Here is a 14,825-nt window from a genome sequence, read left to right as displayed (position 1 = left end):
GACCCGTGTGTAAGCCATGAGTGCCCAATGCAAAGCCAGGCAGGAGCCACCTTCAACTGCTGAGCCATGGAGGGGAGAACCCTCACCACAACCGCTCTCTGAAAAATTTCCTTAATTAATAGCTACAGAATCCTTCTGTCTCTGCCAACCTGTACGAATCGCATACTTCAAGGAGGTGTCATAGCAGAAGTGGGAACTGGGTAGTTGTTAGAGGGCCATTGAGAAAATGCACCTTTAGTTAATGTGTCCGCTCTTTCATTGCCCTCCAAACCAACATGTTCGGGAACCCAACAAAACTGGACAAGTTTACCACGCCTCTGTATCAGAAAAAGCCACTGAAGAACAGCAAGGACCAGGGGATGAGTTGATTTAAAGGACTGAAGACCCAAAAGGGTACTTTAAGAATCACTAAAAATCGTAAAAGAAGTCTCCTCGTGTGTTAAAATTAGTTGAAGAGCTAAAACGACAGCAGTCAGTTCCACAGTAAATTCTGAGCAATCTAGAGGAAGACTTCCTCCCTATACAAAATTTGGGAAACCCACCCCAGCCCCAACACCAGCGTCTGACTTCGAGGCATCTACATATACAGGAATGGTGCCTCTGTGAATGGATGAATGATCTAAAAATTGCTAATGGAGAGCTAGTAAAGTGACAGAAGATGTGGTACCTACAATATCTCTGCACACTTGCACCTTTGGAAGAAACCATGGGGCGATCCCTGGGAGTCGGACAGGGCAGACAGGTTCTGCAAACAGACCTATATCTCTCATAACCTGTCTGACTCTGTACCCAGGGGTATGCAGAGTGCGAGAATGCAAATTATAAAATTGAAATAATGCCTTATGACACCAAACAGCGGTGAGTGAGTTTGGCATACAATCACACGGTTCCAGCATTGAATGATCAGTGCCTTGCGCTGTAGATCTAGGGGAGGCACACATTCTTGACCGACAAGCTAGGAATTTGGGAGATATGAAAGCACCAGTAGAGATGCAAACCAGCATAATGCACAAGATCGAGAATTTGAAGCCGCAGCACATTAGCAGATGAGTACACCTCGCAACTGTAAGCAAGTTTTGACCCCACTAAAGCTTGATACAGGTGTATCTCACCCCACAAGGTGTGAGATAGTACCATCAACAATTTCATTGCTTGCAAACAAGATGCTCTTAGTAGTTTCAAATGCAAAACCCAATTAAGTCGACAGTGAAATGTTAAGCCCTGAAATATGTTCTCCTCCATGGACTGTAGCTGGCGTCCTCTTAGAAACAAATCAGGGTCTGGATGAACCTCCCTAATTCTACAGACCTGCATAGCCACAGTCCTGCTTGAAAAAAACGAAAACGTCTCTATTCCGCCCAGTTTGCGACCCTGTCCAGTACTAGCTGCATTTTACTTTAAACTGCACACATCCAGGATCCACCAAACCATATTGCTAGGTCATCTACATAAACTGAAGACACCCCTTCAGGCAAGGAACCTATTATGCCATTTGTGACAACAGTAAATAAAGGAACACTGAGCACACTCCCGTTTGGAAAACCCTCCTCCTGAACTCGAGGGGCAAAGAGTGAAGAGTCCACATGGAACTGAAACTTGCAGTTTGATAAGAATTTGCAAAGGAATAAAGGCCGTCGGCCACACATCCCAGAATTGTGAAGCTGACTCAGAATGCCATGGAGCCATACCGTATCGTATACTTATTTCAGATCAAAGATCACAGCCACAAGATGTTGTCAAGATGCAAAAGCCTCACATATTGCCAACTCAAGTCTGATGGGGTTGTCTTAAGTACATCACATTCTACAAAACGACTTTGTGACGAAAAGAAGAAACCATTTTTGCCTAGATACCAAACGAGCCTCACATTAACCACCTTCTCGAAGAGTCTGCATGGACAAGACGTCAAACAAACTGAACGATAATTTGTGACATTAGAATGATCTTTACCTGGCTTAGGAGATGGAAGGACTATACCCATCTTCCAGTTTGTTGGGACTACGCCTTTATCCCATATCTAATTATAAAGCTCTAACTAAAACAATAGAGCATGGTATGGCAAATGGCGAATCATCACAAAAGGAATGTCATCAGGTCCAGGAGCACAGCCACTACACTGCTGGAGAGCAGCACGCAGTTCACATAAAGTAATGAATGCATTATAAGGTTCTCCATTAGATAAAAAGGAAATACCTAACCTCTACTGTTGATGGCGAAAACAACTAAACAGCTTGGCGGGATCTGATTTAGAAACGTAATAAAAGTGCTCTCCCAGGGCTGAAGTTACCTCAGAGGCGTTGGGTACAGGAGATCCCTGGCAAGAAGATGAATACATGTCCGGTATTTTCCTCACTTTCTTCTAGACCATTGGTAAAGGAGTGTATGAGGTGACAGATGAGACATAGGTTCTCCATGAGGTGTGACATGAGTTTTTCTGAACCCACCGATAACAGGCACGAACTTTCTTAATCTGAATAAAAAAAAATATATATATTTTTCGTGTATCTCTTACTAGCAACATTGTTCACACTCCTGGCCAAAGCACATTCCTCATTACACCAACACACAGGTCTCCTGCAGAACTTTCCAGACAGTCGAGAAATTCTCAAAGAGGAAAAACCAGCCTGATATACAGTAAATGTAAAATACTGTTCTGCTTTATCAGTACTCTCAAAGTCAGAAACACTAAAGTCAAAATTACAGTGTTCTGCAAACTCTGCCCAGTAAGCCTTCAACGCCAATGAAGGACATGCACCACCTGGAGTGGAGGACATGCACCACCTGCAAAGAGTTGCATGACTTAATCACAACAGAGTAATGATCACTACCGTGCAAGTCAGGCAAAGTCTGACATGAAAAGTCCAATGAACAATCTAGGATGACCAGTGTATGATCAATAATGGATAAAGTACCATTTTGTACATAAAAATCCGTCGAATCGCTAGGAGTCAGCAGAACCAGGCCTATATCCTGAATCAAAGATGCCTCGAGATCACCATGGGAGTTACACAGAGTATCACCTAGCAAAGCATAACACCTATTTCGGTCACCATGGAGAAGAAATAGCCTAGGAAGTTGGCGAATAAGGTGATCAAGATCGACACATGATACAGCTACAGAGAGTAGTAAGTAAAGGCGACAGATTACGTAAGTCCTCTCCAGGTGTAACTGTATGGTCAGAACCTGTAGGGGGTACTGGACAAATAAAGAAATGAATGGAATATCTGTCCGGCACAGAATAGCACAGTCACCTCGGGAACCACAGGATATAAGAGGTGGTAAACAGAAAGTTTATTATCCTCTAGGAGCAGGAAGAAGCCTGTCTCCAACCATAGTTTCCTGAAGGCTGACACAGAAGGGGTAAAACTCAGACAGGAGCAGTTGGAGATACTCTCAATTGGCTCTAACACCTCTGTAGTTCCACTACATAGCAACGTTTACTGAACCTGGCATTGTTGATTACCTGAAGCCCTTATAGTTGAGGGACTGCACAGCCCCTGACAAGCAAGCAGGTTTGGACTGATGCTTTGGAAGACCCCTAGAAAAGGACTGCCCAGCACCTGGAACTCACACATTGTGCCAACCATCTGAAAGCAAACATGAGGATGAAAATGAACAAATTTTACAACACTTCTCTCCTGAATGGTAAGGAATGGTTGCTTGGAGGGCAGCTTACAGCCTGGCCTAGGTGAAGTAGGTCAGCCAGTGCCACCACCAGAAGTCTACAAAGCAGAGACAGAGTTTACGGGACCAGAATCGTGTGAAGCTGATATCGGATGTAGCAGAACTGAGGTACCAGCAATCCATGCAACTCAATCCCCAAGTGGGAGCTGGATCACAGGCAAAACACCAACTTCACCCTGCACCTGGGTAGACTCCGGAGACTCTATGGCAGGGGGAACAGCAGACAGGTCCTCACAAGGTTCCACAATAGAGAACTTAGGTGGTTGGTCCTCAGGCTCAGAGGACTCTGAAGAACCACAGTAACGCTTACCAGGTTCAGATCAACTTCACGCACGCTGGACATGGGAGAAGATGACACGTCAATGTGGACATCTGCCACTACCATGGAAATGGGCAAACCCTAAGCCACCGATGTTTGGGGAAGAAATGTTCTGAGAATAGAATGAGCAAACAACAGTGTCACATCCAGTCTCAAGGACAGCATTTGGCAAATCACCAGACAGAGAAGTAGGCACTGGAATGGGTCGAGACAACTTCTGAAACACTGAATGGAGCAAAAGTGATCCAGAAAGGATAGAAGAATAAGAAACCTCAGGCTGAAAGAAGCGTGTCTAGGCCCTCCTCTTTGCTTCAGGAAGTGAAACCTTCTCATGTGTACAAATGGTCAAAATCTTCTCAATACAGTAGTGAGGACAGATTCAAGAAGTTATAGCATGGGAACCCCCACAGTGATAGCATTTAAGGGGTCCTGGACAGTCATCAGTATGGCTTGGGTCGCCACAGGAGACACAGACACAAGGAAGACCAGTCCGTGCACAGCAGCTAATGCGTACCCCTGATAGTGGAAACACTGCTTTGGAGTTGACCCATATGGCTTCACAGGAAGTGACAGCCAAGCCAGTTTCACTGAAGCAGGCACAGTTAGCTGGTCAAATGTTGAGAACAAGAGTGGAGTACGGGTCAGAATACCATCTATTTTCTTTTGCAGGCTCTTAGCATCACCACACAAGACAGGAACTCTTCCAACAGGCTTGTCTCTGACTATTGAAGGCGCTCATGGGATAAAATGACACTCTTACATCAGTTATAGGTGGCATGAAGAACGTATGAAACATATACACCAGTAACAGATGTCAAAGCCAGTAATTGGGAGCTCTGTTCTGGGGAGGACACCTCAATAAGGATGGTTCTATCCCTCTGAGAAGACAGTTTAGGTTCCCTGCCACAAGGTGAAACAATGGCATGGTTTATATAAAAAATGTCAGTATCAAGCACTGACCTACTCACAGAGGATTTCAGCACTAAATATCTTGCACATGATTCATTCACCATTTCTTGTGGGCCTAACCCTAGAGCTGAACCAACCTGACATGAACGCCTCCCAGTCCCAGCTCGATTGTGGGGCAAAGGAGAGTAGTCCCCAGGAGTCTGGCAATGCTCCAGAATGGCAACGAGGGACTGCGAGTCTGAGAATCGAAGGACAGATGCATGGTCGTCAACAGGACATTATTTAAAAGAACCACATACAACAAAATATACGTTGCTCCCCCACTCCTCCACCCACGATGGAGCCCAACAAGGGGAGGCCATATGCCAGGGATAACACCACTGATGACCCAGGAGGTTGTTAGGGAGTATACGTAGGTAACCACCGGAGAACCTAAACAAAGGTGACTCCAGGATTATAGGAGCCACCAGGCCCGCTCCCCCATATCTACTTCACCCTGGCGAACAAGTGACCAGCCAATTAACCTGGTCAGGCCCAACCAGACTGCTTGTTTAGCAACTATAGGGGACCAAAGTGGTGTGTTGCAGCTGCAGGGTACATCATGCAGCATTGCTCAACCCCAGGACTCCCGTTTTCCAGCATTCCGGGACGCCACACAGAGCAAACACATGGGAAGGCAAAAACCCCGCCCAAGAGAGAAGATAGACAGGGAGAAGCAGCATCACCAGCATACCTCCTCTACCACTGATGCAGGGGCTCGGAATGCTTAGTCCACGAGGCCGACAGGCGCTGAACCCTGTGAAGGCAGGCATGCCTCCAGAGTAGTTGACACTGCCAGCCACACTTCAAGCTCTGTTGCCGGTGACCCCCCTCAGTTGGGTACTTGGACTTGAGTAGAGTTGTGTGCTCTGTATAGAGAGTTTTTTTGTTCTTAGATATTTACAACTTCGGGTCTTGTTTGATTGGCCATCCTTTCCTTGATGTTGAGGACTAGAAATCCTAATGTCCCTAATGTTATTGTTTCGCAGAAATGGAATAAAGTATCAGAGTTTTTCCAATCACAAGAGGGTCATTGGTGGCATTACTACATTTTTTTCACCTTAACCTGGCTCAGATTCTGGTCCTTTTGGAGCTCATTTCATGTAGCACACTAGGAGAATAAAACAATACAGTGGCTCTGAATTTCCATTGCACTTCTTTCCATTGCACTTCTTCGTGACTAGCATCATATTCTAGTGTTAATTTCTTGTCACAATCTAGCATTCAAGATGGATAGATGGCACTTTTAGCCCAAGTGAGAGTAAAAAGGGTAATACATTCTTGTTCAAGACAGCTATAGTCTTGAACTCCAGCTTTGCTAGACAATTTTATTCGCTAAGAGTGAGTCAGTAGACTGTGATTGTTACCACTGCCACCCAAAAACCCATTCATGTTCTGTTCCCTCTAATGTTATCTCATTTGAATGGCTAGAGTGTCCGGGACAGAAGTGGTGCTAAGGCCTGGCGACTTGGTACACTACCCCATCTGGAGTATCCACCACGACCCTCGCTACTGGCCCCAACCTGACAAGTTCCGTCCAGATCGCTTCATGCCCGAGAACAAGGCCAACATTAAGCACTTCACTCATCTGCCCTTTGGAGCGGGACCCAGAAACTGCCTTGGTAATGTCCCATTTTTTTTTTTTATCTCACCTAATACAATCAAGCCTAATCTAACCTGATCCAGCTTGACCTAACACACACCTGAAAATATAGCCAGCATCAAGCACTTCATTCACTTTGCCCTTTGCTGTGGGACCCAGGAACTGCCTTCGTAACATTCCATGCATTTTTGCTCTTCTGATTCCTAACCTAAGATAATCTAACTTAACCTAACCTGATCTACTCTAGGCTCCAAAAGATAACTCTGCTCACCTAAAACCTAATCTATCCTATAGAAGCCAACGTAAGTTAACCTAAGCTAACCTAACTCAGCAGTAAACAAGGACAATATCAATCATTTTGTAATGTCGCATGTGTTTGGGTTCTTTGATGCCTCCTAACATAATCTATCTTAACTTGAACCACCATACCCTGCCATAACCTAACCTAAATGAAACAAACTTAACCTAACCTCACCAAGCTTAACATAACCGACAAATAAGGTCAACATCCAACAAAATTTTTACTCATTCGTTTTGGAATTGGACCTATGTATTATATTGGAAAATTGCTAAGTATTTTTTGTGTACTGATACCTTCACCCACCTAACCTAACCTTAACATAAACCCAATCTGACCTAACCTAACAAACCCTTACCTTACTTAACCCGCCCCATCCCGACCTATTTTCCACCACTGACTCCCCCCAATCCCGACCAAGTTTGGAAAAGAATTTTTTTGGCTGAAACCTCCACTTTTGGCGAGAAACATCGAAAATTCATAGAGAAATCGTTCACCTTCGGTTTAAAATACTCAATACAGGTAGCAGTTCCTCTTATCTTACTGGGTTTTCCATCAGGCTGGCTCAAAAGAAAACGAGTTCTGTGGGAGGGTAACTATTCCACACCACTCATAAACAATATTTATTTATTTATTTGGTAAGAATTTATATGTAGTACGAGAGTATATTGGTTTTCACACAGTAATATAGGCAATATAAGCACAGTTTCACTCACCAAACACATCAACATACCTGACCTTTTTTGGCGACATTACCTGATCATCATTTCTGACTGTTTCTTCTTCTAATGCTACGTAAACTTTGTCCTCCACATTGTCATCAATTGGGGAATCACTCTGGCCCTGAATTTCGTACCGTGGCACGACATGTCATTACTGGTCAGGTCACTGGTAACAGGTGAATTGCCGAAATAATGGCGTGCGGGGGTGGGGGGAGGTCAAGCGGGGTAAGGCATTGTCCCTGCCTGGCGTCTTGTAGAGGAAGGTGTCCCGTGTATACGTACCAAAAATCACGTGCAAAACTTGAAAATTGTGCAAATTTGGAACCTTGCAATTGATGCGCATTTATATATGTCAATGGGACTGACAGTGACAGAATGTGTGGACATATATATACGTCAATGGGATGCGGTGGGTTAATTTCACTTAAGCTAAACTAATTAGTCTATTTCAACTTAACATAATGTAACCTACAGTAGTTCAGCCTAACCTAATCAAACCTGATTCATTCTAACCTACTCTGGCCTACTTCAGCCCAACCTAATGTAATCCAGTTCAATGTAACCTACTCTAATGTAGCTCAGCCTAATCTAACCTAGTTCAGCTTAACCTAATCTAACCTAGTTCACCTGAACCTAACCTAACCTAGTTCATCCTATCTTAACCTAACCTAGCCCAACCCAACCTAATCTAATCTGGTTCAACCAAACTTAACTCAAATTTATCCAAACATCATCTACCAGGAGGCAAAAACAAGGCAACCATTAAGACTGTCTCACCCTTTTTTTTTTTTTTTTTTTTAAATCAATAGGACACAGGAACTGCGCTGGTTCTGTAGCAGGAACAGTACCCATAAAACCTGAGGTCGATTTTCAAGCCAGGAAGACTCTTGGAATAAGTTTCTTTCCTAAGCCTTTATTATTAGTATTTTTTTACTAATAAATATATTTGCTAATTTCAATGCTAAGTAAGTCCACTAGGCAGTTACTGTCAGAAGTAGATTTGCTTTGTCATCTTTATATCCGCGCGCACAATGGTATGGGGTTATAGGTCCGTTTTTTTTCCCGTCCTTTTGTTTGGCTGTCTGTTTGTAAGCAGGATTATATTTAAAATAAGAAATGGAAGGTATTGCACCAGATCTCTTATAATGATTCACAACCACCAGAAGAAGAATAAATTAAATTTGGCATAGAAACGTCATAGGTCAAGGGCAAGGTCAGTTCATACTTTTGATCTGATTGTAATCCAGCTTGATGGAAGGATTCAAGGATGAGAAAGAGTGAAGTAATTCAGTTTTGAGAACTACTGGTCAGAGATAAAGATCACCGGTCAGTGGCAAGTATTCTATATTTTAACTCAATCAGGTCGGTTTTGTTTTGGATCATAGTGTGTGAAACAGGATATTGGTAAGTGACGACAAATTATCTGTTTCAGAACAATAGAACGACAGCAACGGCTAGTGCAGCGTTTCTCAACCGGGGTTCCCCGGAACCCCAGGGTTCCACGATAGGTCGCCAGGGGTCCCGAGAGAAATAGTGATAAATAGACTTCTCATATGTAAATGCATTTTTGAGTTATTTTTGTGTTTCATTTCATATTCGTAATTTTACTATACACGTACGGCATATTCTGGGAAAATTCTTGGGTATTATCTTAAAGTCTTAACCTGTTATATCATTTAAAAGTATAATAATTATAGGGAATATACTTAGCGACGTCTCTACGGCACCAGTGTGAAACCGCCTCTAGTGGGCAGTAGACAGGAGCTATACGTGAGGGATTCGTATATCAAGTGACTCACTTGAGTACATGACACATGCACGGTTCCCATCAGTCCTGCATGTACTTCCCGCCGGTACAGTCCCTCATTCACCCACGTTATTTAGTAAATGTTACCCATCATTTGAATTTTAACAGCTTAAGTATGTTTATGATTTTGTTAGTTTATGAGAAGTTTTTCTCTCTCTCTCTCTCTCTCTCTCTCTCTCTCTCTCTCTCTCTCTCTCTCTCTCAGGGTTAGTTCTTCATTTTGGCTTAATTTGCTTCAATTTTATTTGTTTAATTTTTTTTTATTAAGTTACTGTAGTAACACTAGTAGTTATTATCTGTTTTCGTTCTGTTTATATGTTATATATGATGTTGGTTATTTGTTTAATTTTCTGCGTGTGAATGAAACCCTCCGTATGAGGTCTCATGAACAAGCAGTTTGATTTCAGTTGTTTATTTATATTATTAATTTTTTGCATTGTCAATAAACTTGAGATAAACCTAAGTTATTTTTTGCTTAAACCAGTCATCAAAAAAAATACATTATGTTCTCCTTGTGAACTTTAATTTTATACAAAAGAAAGAAAGATTATAATGATATATAGTAATTTTTATGTAAGGGTTCCCTGAGACATGAATATTATTTGAAGGGTTTCATAAGGGTAAAAAGGTTGAGAAACGCTGGGCTAGTGGGTAAGGTCAGCTTACACTTTTGAAGCATTATGAACCAATCTTGGTGGATGGGTTTAGGGTTATGTATGGATGAATTAATTTGATTTTGTGAGCAATCAGTCAAAGGTCAAGTACACAGGATAAGAGCAAGGGTTCGGCCATCAGGTCTTCCCAGACGATCAGTGTCGGTGTGTCATGTCAGAGCACGTTACTCATTAGTTTCAAAACACTGTGACAAACAACACAGAGGATTAGAAGCAGCTAAAGTGTGTCAGACAGATTATTTTATAGAAATTCATCATTATTATACTCAAAACCACAAGTGCCATCTGATCGTGTAGACAAGCTTTCAGACTGACGGTACACCATGGATGTTGCATTTTCTGGGCAATTCTACTTCTTTGCCTCCGTTTTTTGTCTTCTTCTTCTTCACCATCACCACCACCACTACCACCACCGTCTTCATCTTCTTCACCACCATCATCATCATCATCATCTTCATCTTCTTGTAGTTTTTATGTATTCTATTTAAATTCTGAACTGTTTGGTAGCTGTGAGTTATTGTGAGAGCATAAACAAATGCAAATTGACACAAAATTTTATGAATATCGTACAACAGTGTGGACAAGCTCCTAAGTTTTCACGATAATTACTGAGTGACGATGACAGCACATGCCTCACCCAGATGACTGTACTCTCTACTATGTGATGGAGCATAACCACACCTAACAATAATTGTTCCATAAGTAACCGTTAGATATTTAGGGTTCACACCTTCCTTTACTCAGTGTTAATAATACAACACTAACATTGTAATCTTTCACTCCAGAAATGCAGGTTCATCAGGGTGAGCACTTTCATGATGATGATCATGAGGAGGAGGATGGTAATGATGATGATGACAATAATGGTTTCCTTCCAGCAATGCGGTTCGCCCTGATGGAAGAGAAGGTTGCTCTGGCCAAACTCTTGCTGGCCGCTGAGTTCGCCGTGGCTGCGGGACATGAAGAAATTACCTACGACAGAGGTGCACTTACGCTTCGGCCTAAGAAGGGGTCCAAACTCCATCTTACACCCCTGAATCCAGTGACATAATTGTGTGTGTGTGTGTGTGTGTGTGTGTGTGTGTGTGTGTGTGTGTGTGCATTTATTTTTGTTTCATGCAGCCGCTTTTAAGCACCTAAGGGGGCATTTCTTGCTGTGGAGGGGAGGGGGAGTATTCAAAGCTCTGTTAAATCCTTCTAGTACAAAAAGTATCTCCAGAGCTGAACAGAATCGATTGGAGGTAGCAAGACTAGAAGAGAAAATACATCATAGGAGTGAAGTCCTTCATCCAAGGAGAGAAGAGTAATGGTGAGGAAAGGCCCACAAAAGAAAGGGCAATATGGGCAGACGAACTGAGATTGAGAACCTACAGCAAATTTCCTTGCAGTGGTCAGGGCAGCTCTGTTATTTAGTTTTAAATGACGTTAGGCAGTATTACATTACACAGCTGGGAGTGAATAATAGTAAATCAGAATATTAAGTTTAGACAGGGAGGCAATGCATAACAACCGAAGAGGAATCAGCATGACTCTTTTAGAAGGAAATCTTATATAAGAAATAAATGCTTGAGAAGTTAAAGACCTTATAAGAGAATGCAAGCTAGCAAAGGAGAATGTCTTGCAAAAAAAATATCTACATGAACTGAGTCATGAAATTATCAGAGCCACCAGACGTATTAACCTGTTGCATCTCGACGATGTATGGGTACGTCACAACTTTTTTTTTTTTTTCATACTGAGACCCGACGACGTACTGGTACATTTTTCAATTGCGAGGTCTGTCCTTTGCACATTTTTCAAGTTTCGCTGGTTATTTTTGGTAGGCATATGTGGGAGACCTTCCTCCACCAGTCACCACGCGGTGACACTGCCTGACCCTGCATGATCCCCCCACGCAATTGTCTCGGCAACTCACTTTTTTTTTTTTTTTAATATGAGGAAGAAGGAACCAAAGGCCATGAGCCCACAATAACAGTTACCTCCAAGAGAAACACAAAATATAAGAGAGAGTCAAATTCAAGATCCGATCATATCAAGATGCCTGAACACAATGCATTTGAAAGACTGGAGATCATAGGAAGCAGGAAATACAGACAGAGGGAGACAGTTCCAGAGTTGACCTGTTGCATAAATGAAGGACTGGGAGTAACGGTTAACTCTTGCATTACAGAGTTGGACAGAAAAGGGATGAGAGTTTGCTGCTAGACGGGTGCTATGCGTCCGTCGTAAAGGTGGAGGAATGCATGCAGACAGTTAAGAGGAGCAGTGACCATTGAAGTAGCGATAGAAAAGAGATAAAGATGCAACAATGTGGCGAAGAGTCAGAGGTTGAAGGGAGTCAATAAGAGGAGGAGAGTTAATGAGACGAAAAGCCTTTGACTCCACGCTATTGAGAAGAGCTGTATGTGGGGAGCCTCCCCACACATGAGAGTTGTACTCCACACAGGGCCGGATAAAACCCCTGTATAAAGTCAACATTTGTGCAGGGGTAAAGAAGAAATGGAGTTGGCTTAGCACACCTAATCTCTTGGAAGCAGATTTTACAAGTAATGCAATATGATCTTTCCAAGATAAGTCCCGAGTAAATGAAACCCCAAGCGTATTCAAGGATGATGCAGGATGAAGCTGAATATTGTTAAACATTAGTGGGTATACATGTGGAAGATTTTGTTGGGTTGACGGGTGTAAGAACCGAGTCTTAGATGCATTAAAAACAACCAGATTATTTTTACCCCAGTCAGAGATACGAGCCAAGTCAGACATTAGGTGTGCCATAGCCTCATTCCTTGTTTATTCAAGTAACTGCTGAGATGGGCATTGTGGGAACCGAATGGAAAGGAGAAGGGTGGAGTCATCAGCGTATGAGTGGATAGGGTTAGATGTTCAACTTAGAAGGTCATTGATGAATAAAAGGAAGAGAGTTGGTGATAGGACAGAGCCCTGAGGAACACCACTGTTGATAGATCTAGGAGAAGAACGATGGCCATCTACAACGGTGGCTATAGAACGACCAGAAAAGAAACTAGCGATGAAGGCACAGATAGAAGGACAGAAACTGTAAGAGGGCAGTTTGGAAATTCAAGATTTATGCCAGACTCGATCGAAAGCCATTGAGATGTCAAGTGCAATGGCAAAGCTTTCGCCAAAGTTCTGAAAGGAGGATGACCAGGAGTTTGAAAGGTAGGTGAGAAGATCGCCAGTGGAGCATCCCTGACGGAACCCGTACTGATGATCAGAAAGATGGTTGTGATAGGAAAGATGCCTTAAAATTTTTCTATTAAGAATTGACTCGAAAACTTTTGAAATACAGGATGGTAAAACAATTGGACGATAGTTAGAGGGTTGGGAATGGTCACCCTTCTTTGAGACTGGCTGAATGAGAGCAAACTTCCAGAAAGAAGGAAAGGTACAAGTTGACAGACAAAGGCAAAAGAGTTTACCTAGGCAGGGTGAAAGCACAGAAGCACAGTTCTTGAGAAAAACAGGAGGGACTCCATCAGGCCTATATGCCTTGTTAGTATTGAGGCCAGTGATGGCAGAAAATACATCAGCTGAAGAAATTTTAATGTCAGCCATGAGGAAGTCAGGGGGGGCAGTGATGGAGGAGCATCACCGGAATTGTCTAAGATGGAATTGGAGGAGAATGTCTGAGCGAAGAGATCTGGTTTATCAGTAGAAAAAATAGCTACAGAACCATCAGAGTAGAAAGGAGGAAAGAAGGATGATGAGATAAAGTTGTTAGAAAGGTTTTTGGCAAGGTGCCAGAAGGAGCGGGATGAATTCGATTTGGAGAGTTGAGAGCATTTAGTACGGATGAAATTATTTTTAGCAGAGCGATTCCAGGCAGAAAAGTAAAGATGATATGATTCAGGGGTGGGTTGACTCCGGTACCTTTCGTAGGCCCTCTCCTTGTTGCGGACAGCATTAGAACAAGCGTGATTAAACCAAGGCTTTCTTGCATTAGACAAAGGATACGAGAAAGGAATGTATGTTTCCATGCCCGGAAGAATAACCTCTGCAATGCATAAGGCACACCCAGATAGCTCCCGGCCATGGAAGCAATGATCTGGCCAGTACAGACATGTTGCGCTGTGGTCTCTCCGACGATGAAATTCAAACCGCCCTTGATGCCTTCACAGGCGAGAGTGATTCCCCAATTGATGACGATGTGGAGGATAAAGATTACATAGCGCTGGAGGAAGAAACAAACAGCAGTGATGAGGAGGTAATGTCACCAATGAAGGTGCAGTATGTTGATGTGTTCAGTGAGTGAAACAACGTTTATATAGCCTATATTATTGTGTGAAAACCAATATATTCTTGTACTACATATAAATTCATACCAAATGAACAAATATCTACCATTCTGAGTGGATTGCAATAGTTACCCCTACCATAGAACACGTGACAGCAGCAGCGCACACCCAGAGAAGATGGTAGCAGGTGTTCGGAGGGACACATGTATAGTGCACTTATAAGCTCAGGTAAGCACTTTTTTTTGGTATTTTCCAATGTTTCTCATAAAAAGTAGAGATTTGAGGCCTCCCCCCAAAAAAATCGAAAATCTACCGGGATGGGGGGGGATATTAATGAGAAATCAGCCGGGATGGGGATGGTTAATAAACCCTCGCTAGATCGACCCTTGTTCACCTGAACTTCGTTGATGGTGACCACCTGGACCTAACTGAACAACCATCACATAAACTGAAACAAAGCATCGGTTTAGCACGATCATGTGGCGGCTGACCAAACTATAATAAATTTTATTTC

General features: G+C 42.8%; 1 protein-coding gene across 1 annotated transcript in view; it reads left to right on the top strand.

Annotated features, from left to right (window-relative positions):
* Positions 1–11,338, top strand: part of LOC145412496 (cytochrome P450 9e2-like) — an 82,406-nt gene extending 71,068 nt beyond the window's left edge. The window contains exons 5-6 of the mRNA XM_080282384.1: positions 6,383–6,573; positions 10,934–11,338. Coding sequence (XP_080138510.1) covers positions 6,383–6,573; positions 10,934–11,106 — 364 coding nt within the window. The 3' untranslated portion in view covers positions 11,107–11,338. The remainder of the gene's footprint in view (positions 1–6,382; positions 6,574–10,933) is intronic.
* The last annotated feature ends 3,487 nt before the right edge of the window (positions 11,339–14,825 follow it).

The sequence above is a fragment of the Coenobita brevimanus genome, chromosome 93, assembly GCF_032717465.1.
Source record: "Coenobita brevimanus isolate Jiangsu-jjx chromosome 93, ASM3271746v2, whole genome shotgun sequence".
Classification (NCBI taxonomy): domain Eukaryota; kingdom Metazoa; phylum Arthropoda; class Malacostraca; order Decapoda; family Coenobitidae; genus Coenobita; species Coenobita brevimanus.
This window is presented reverse-complemented; position numbering and strand designations above follow the sequence as displayed.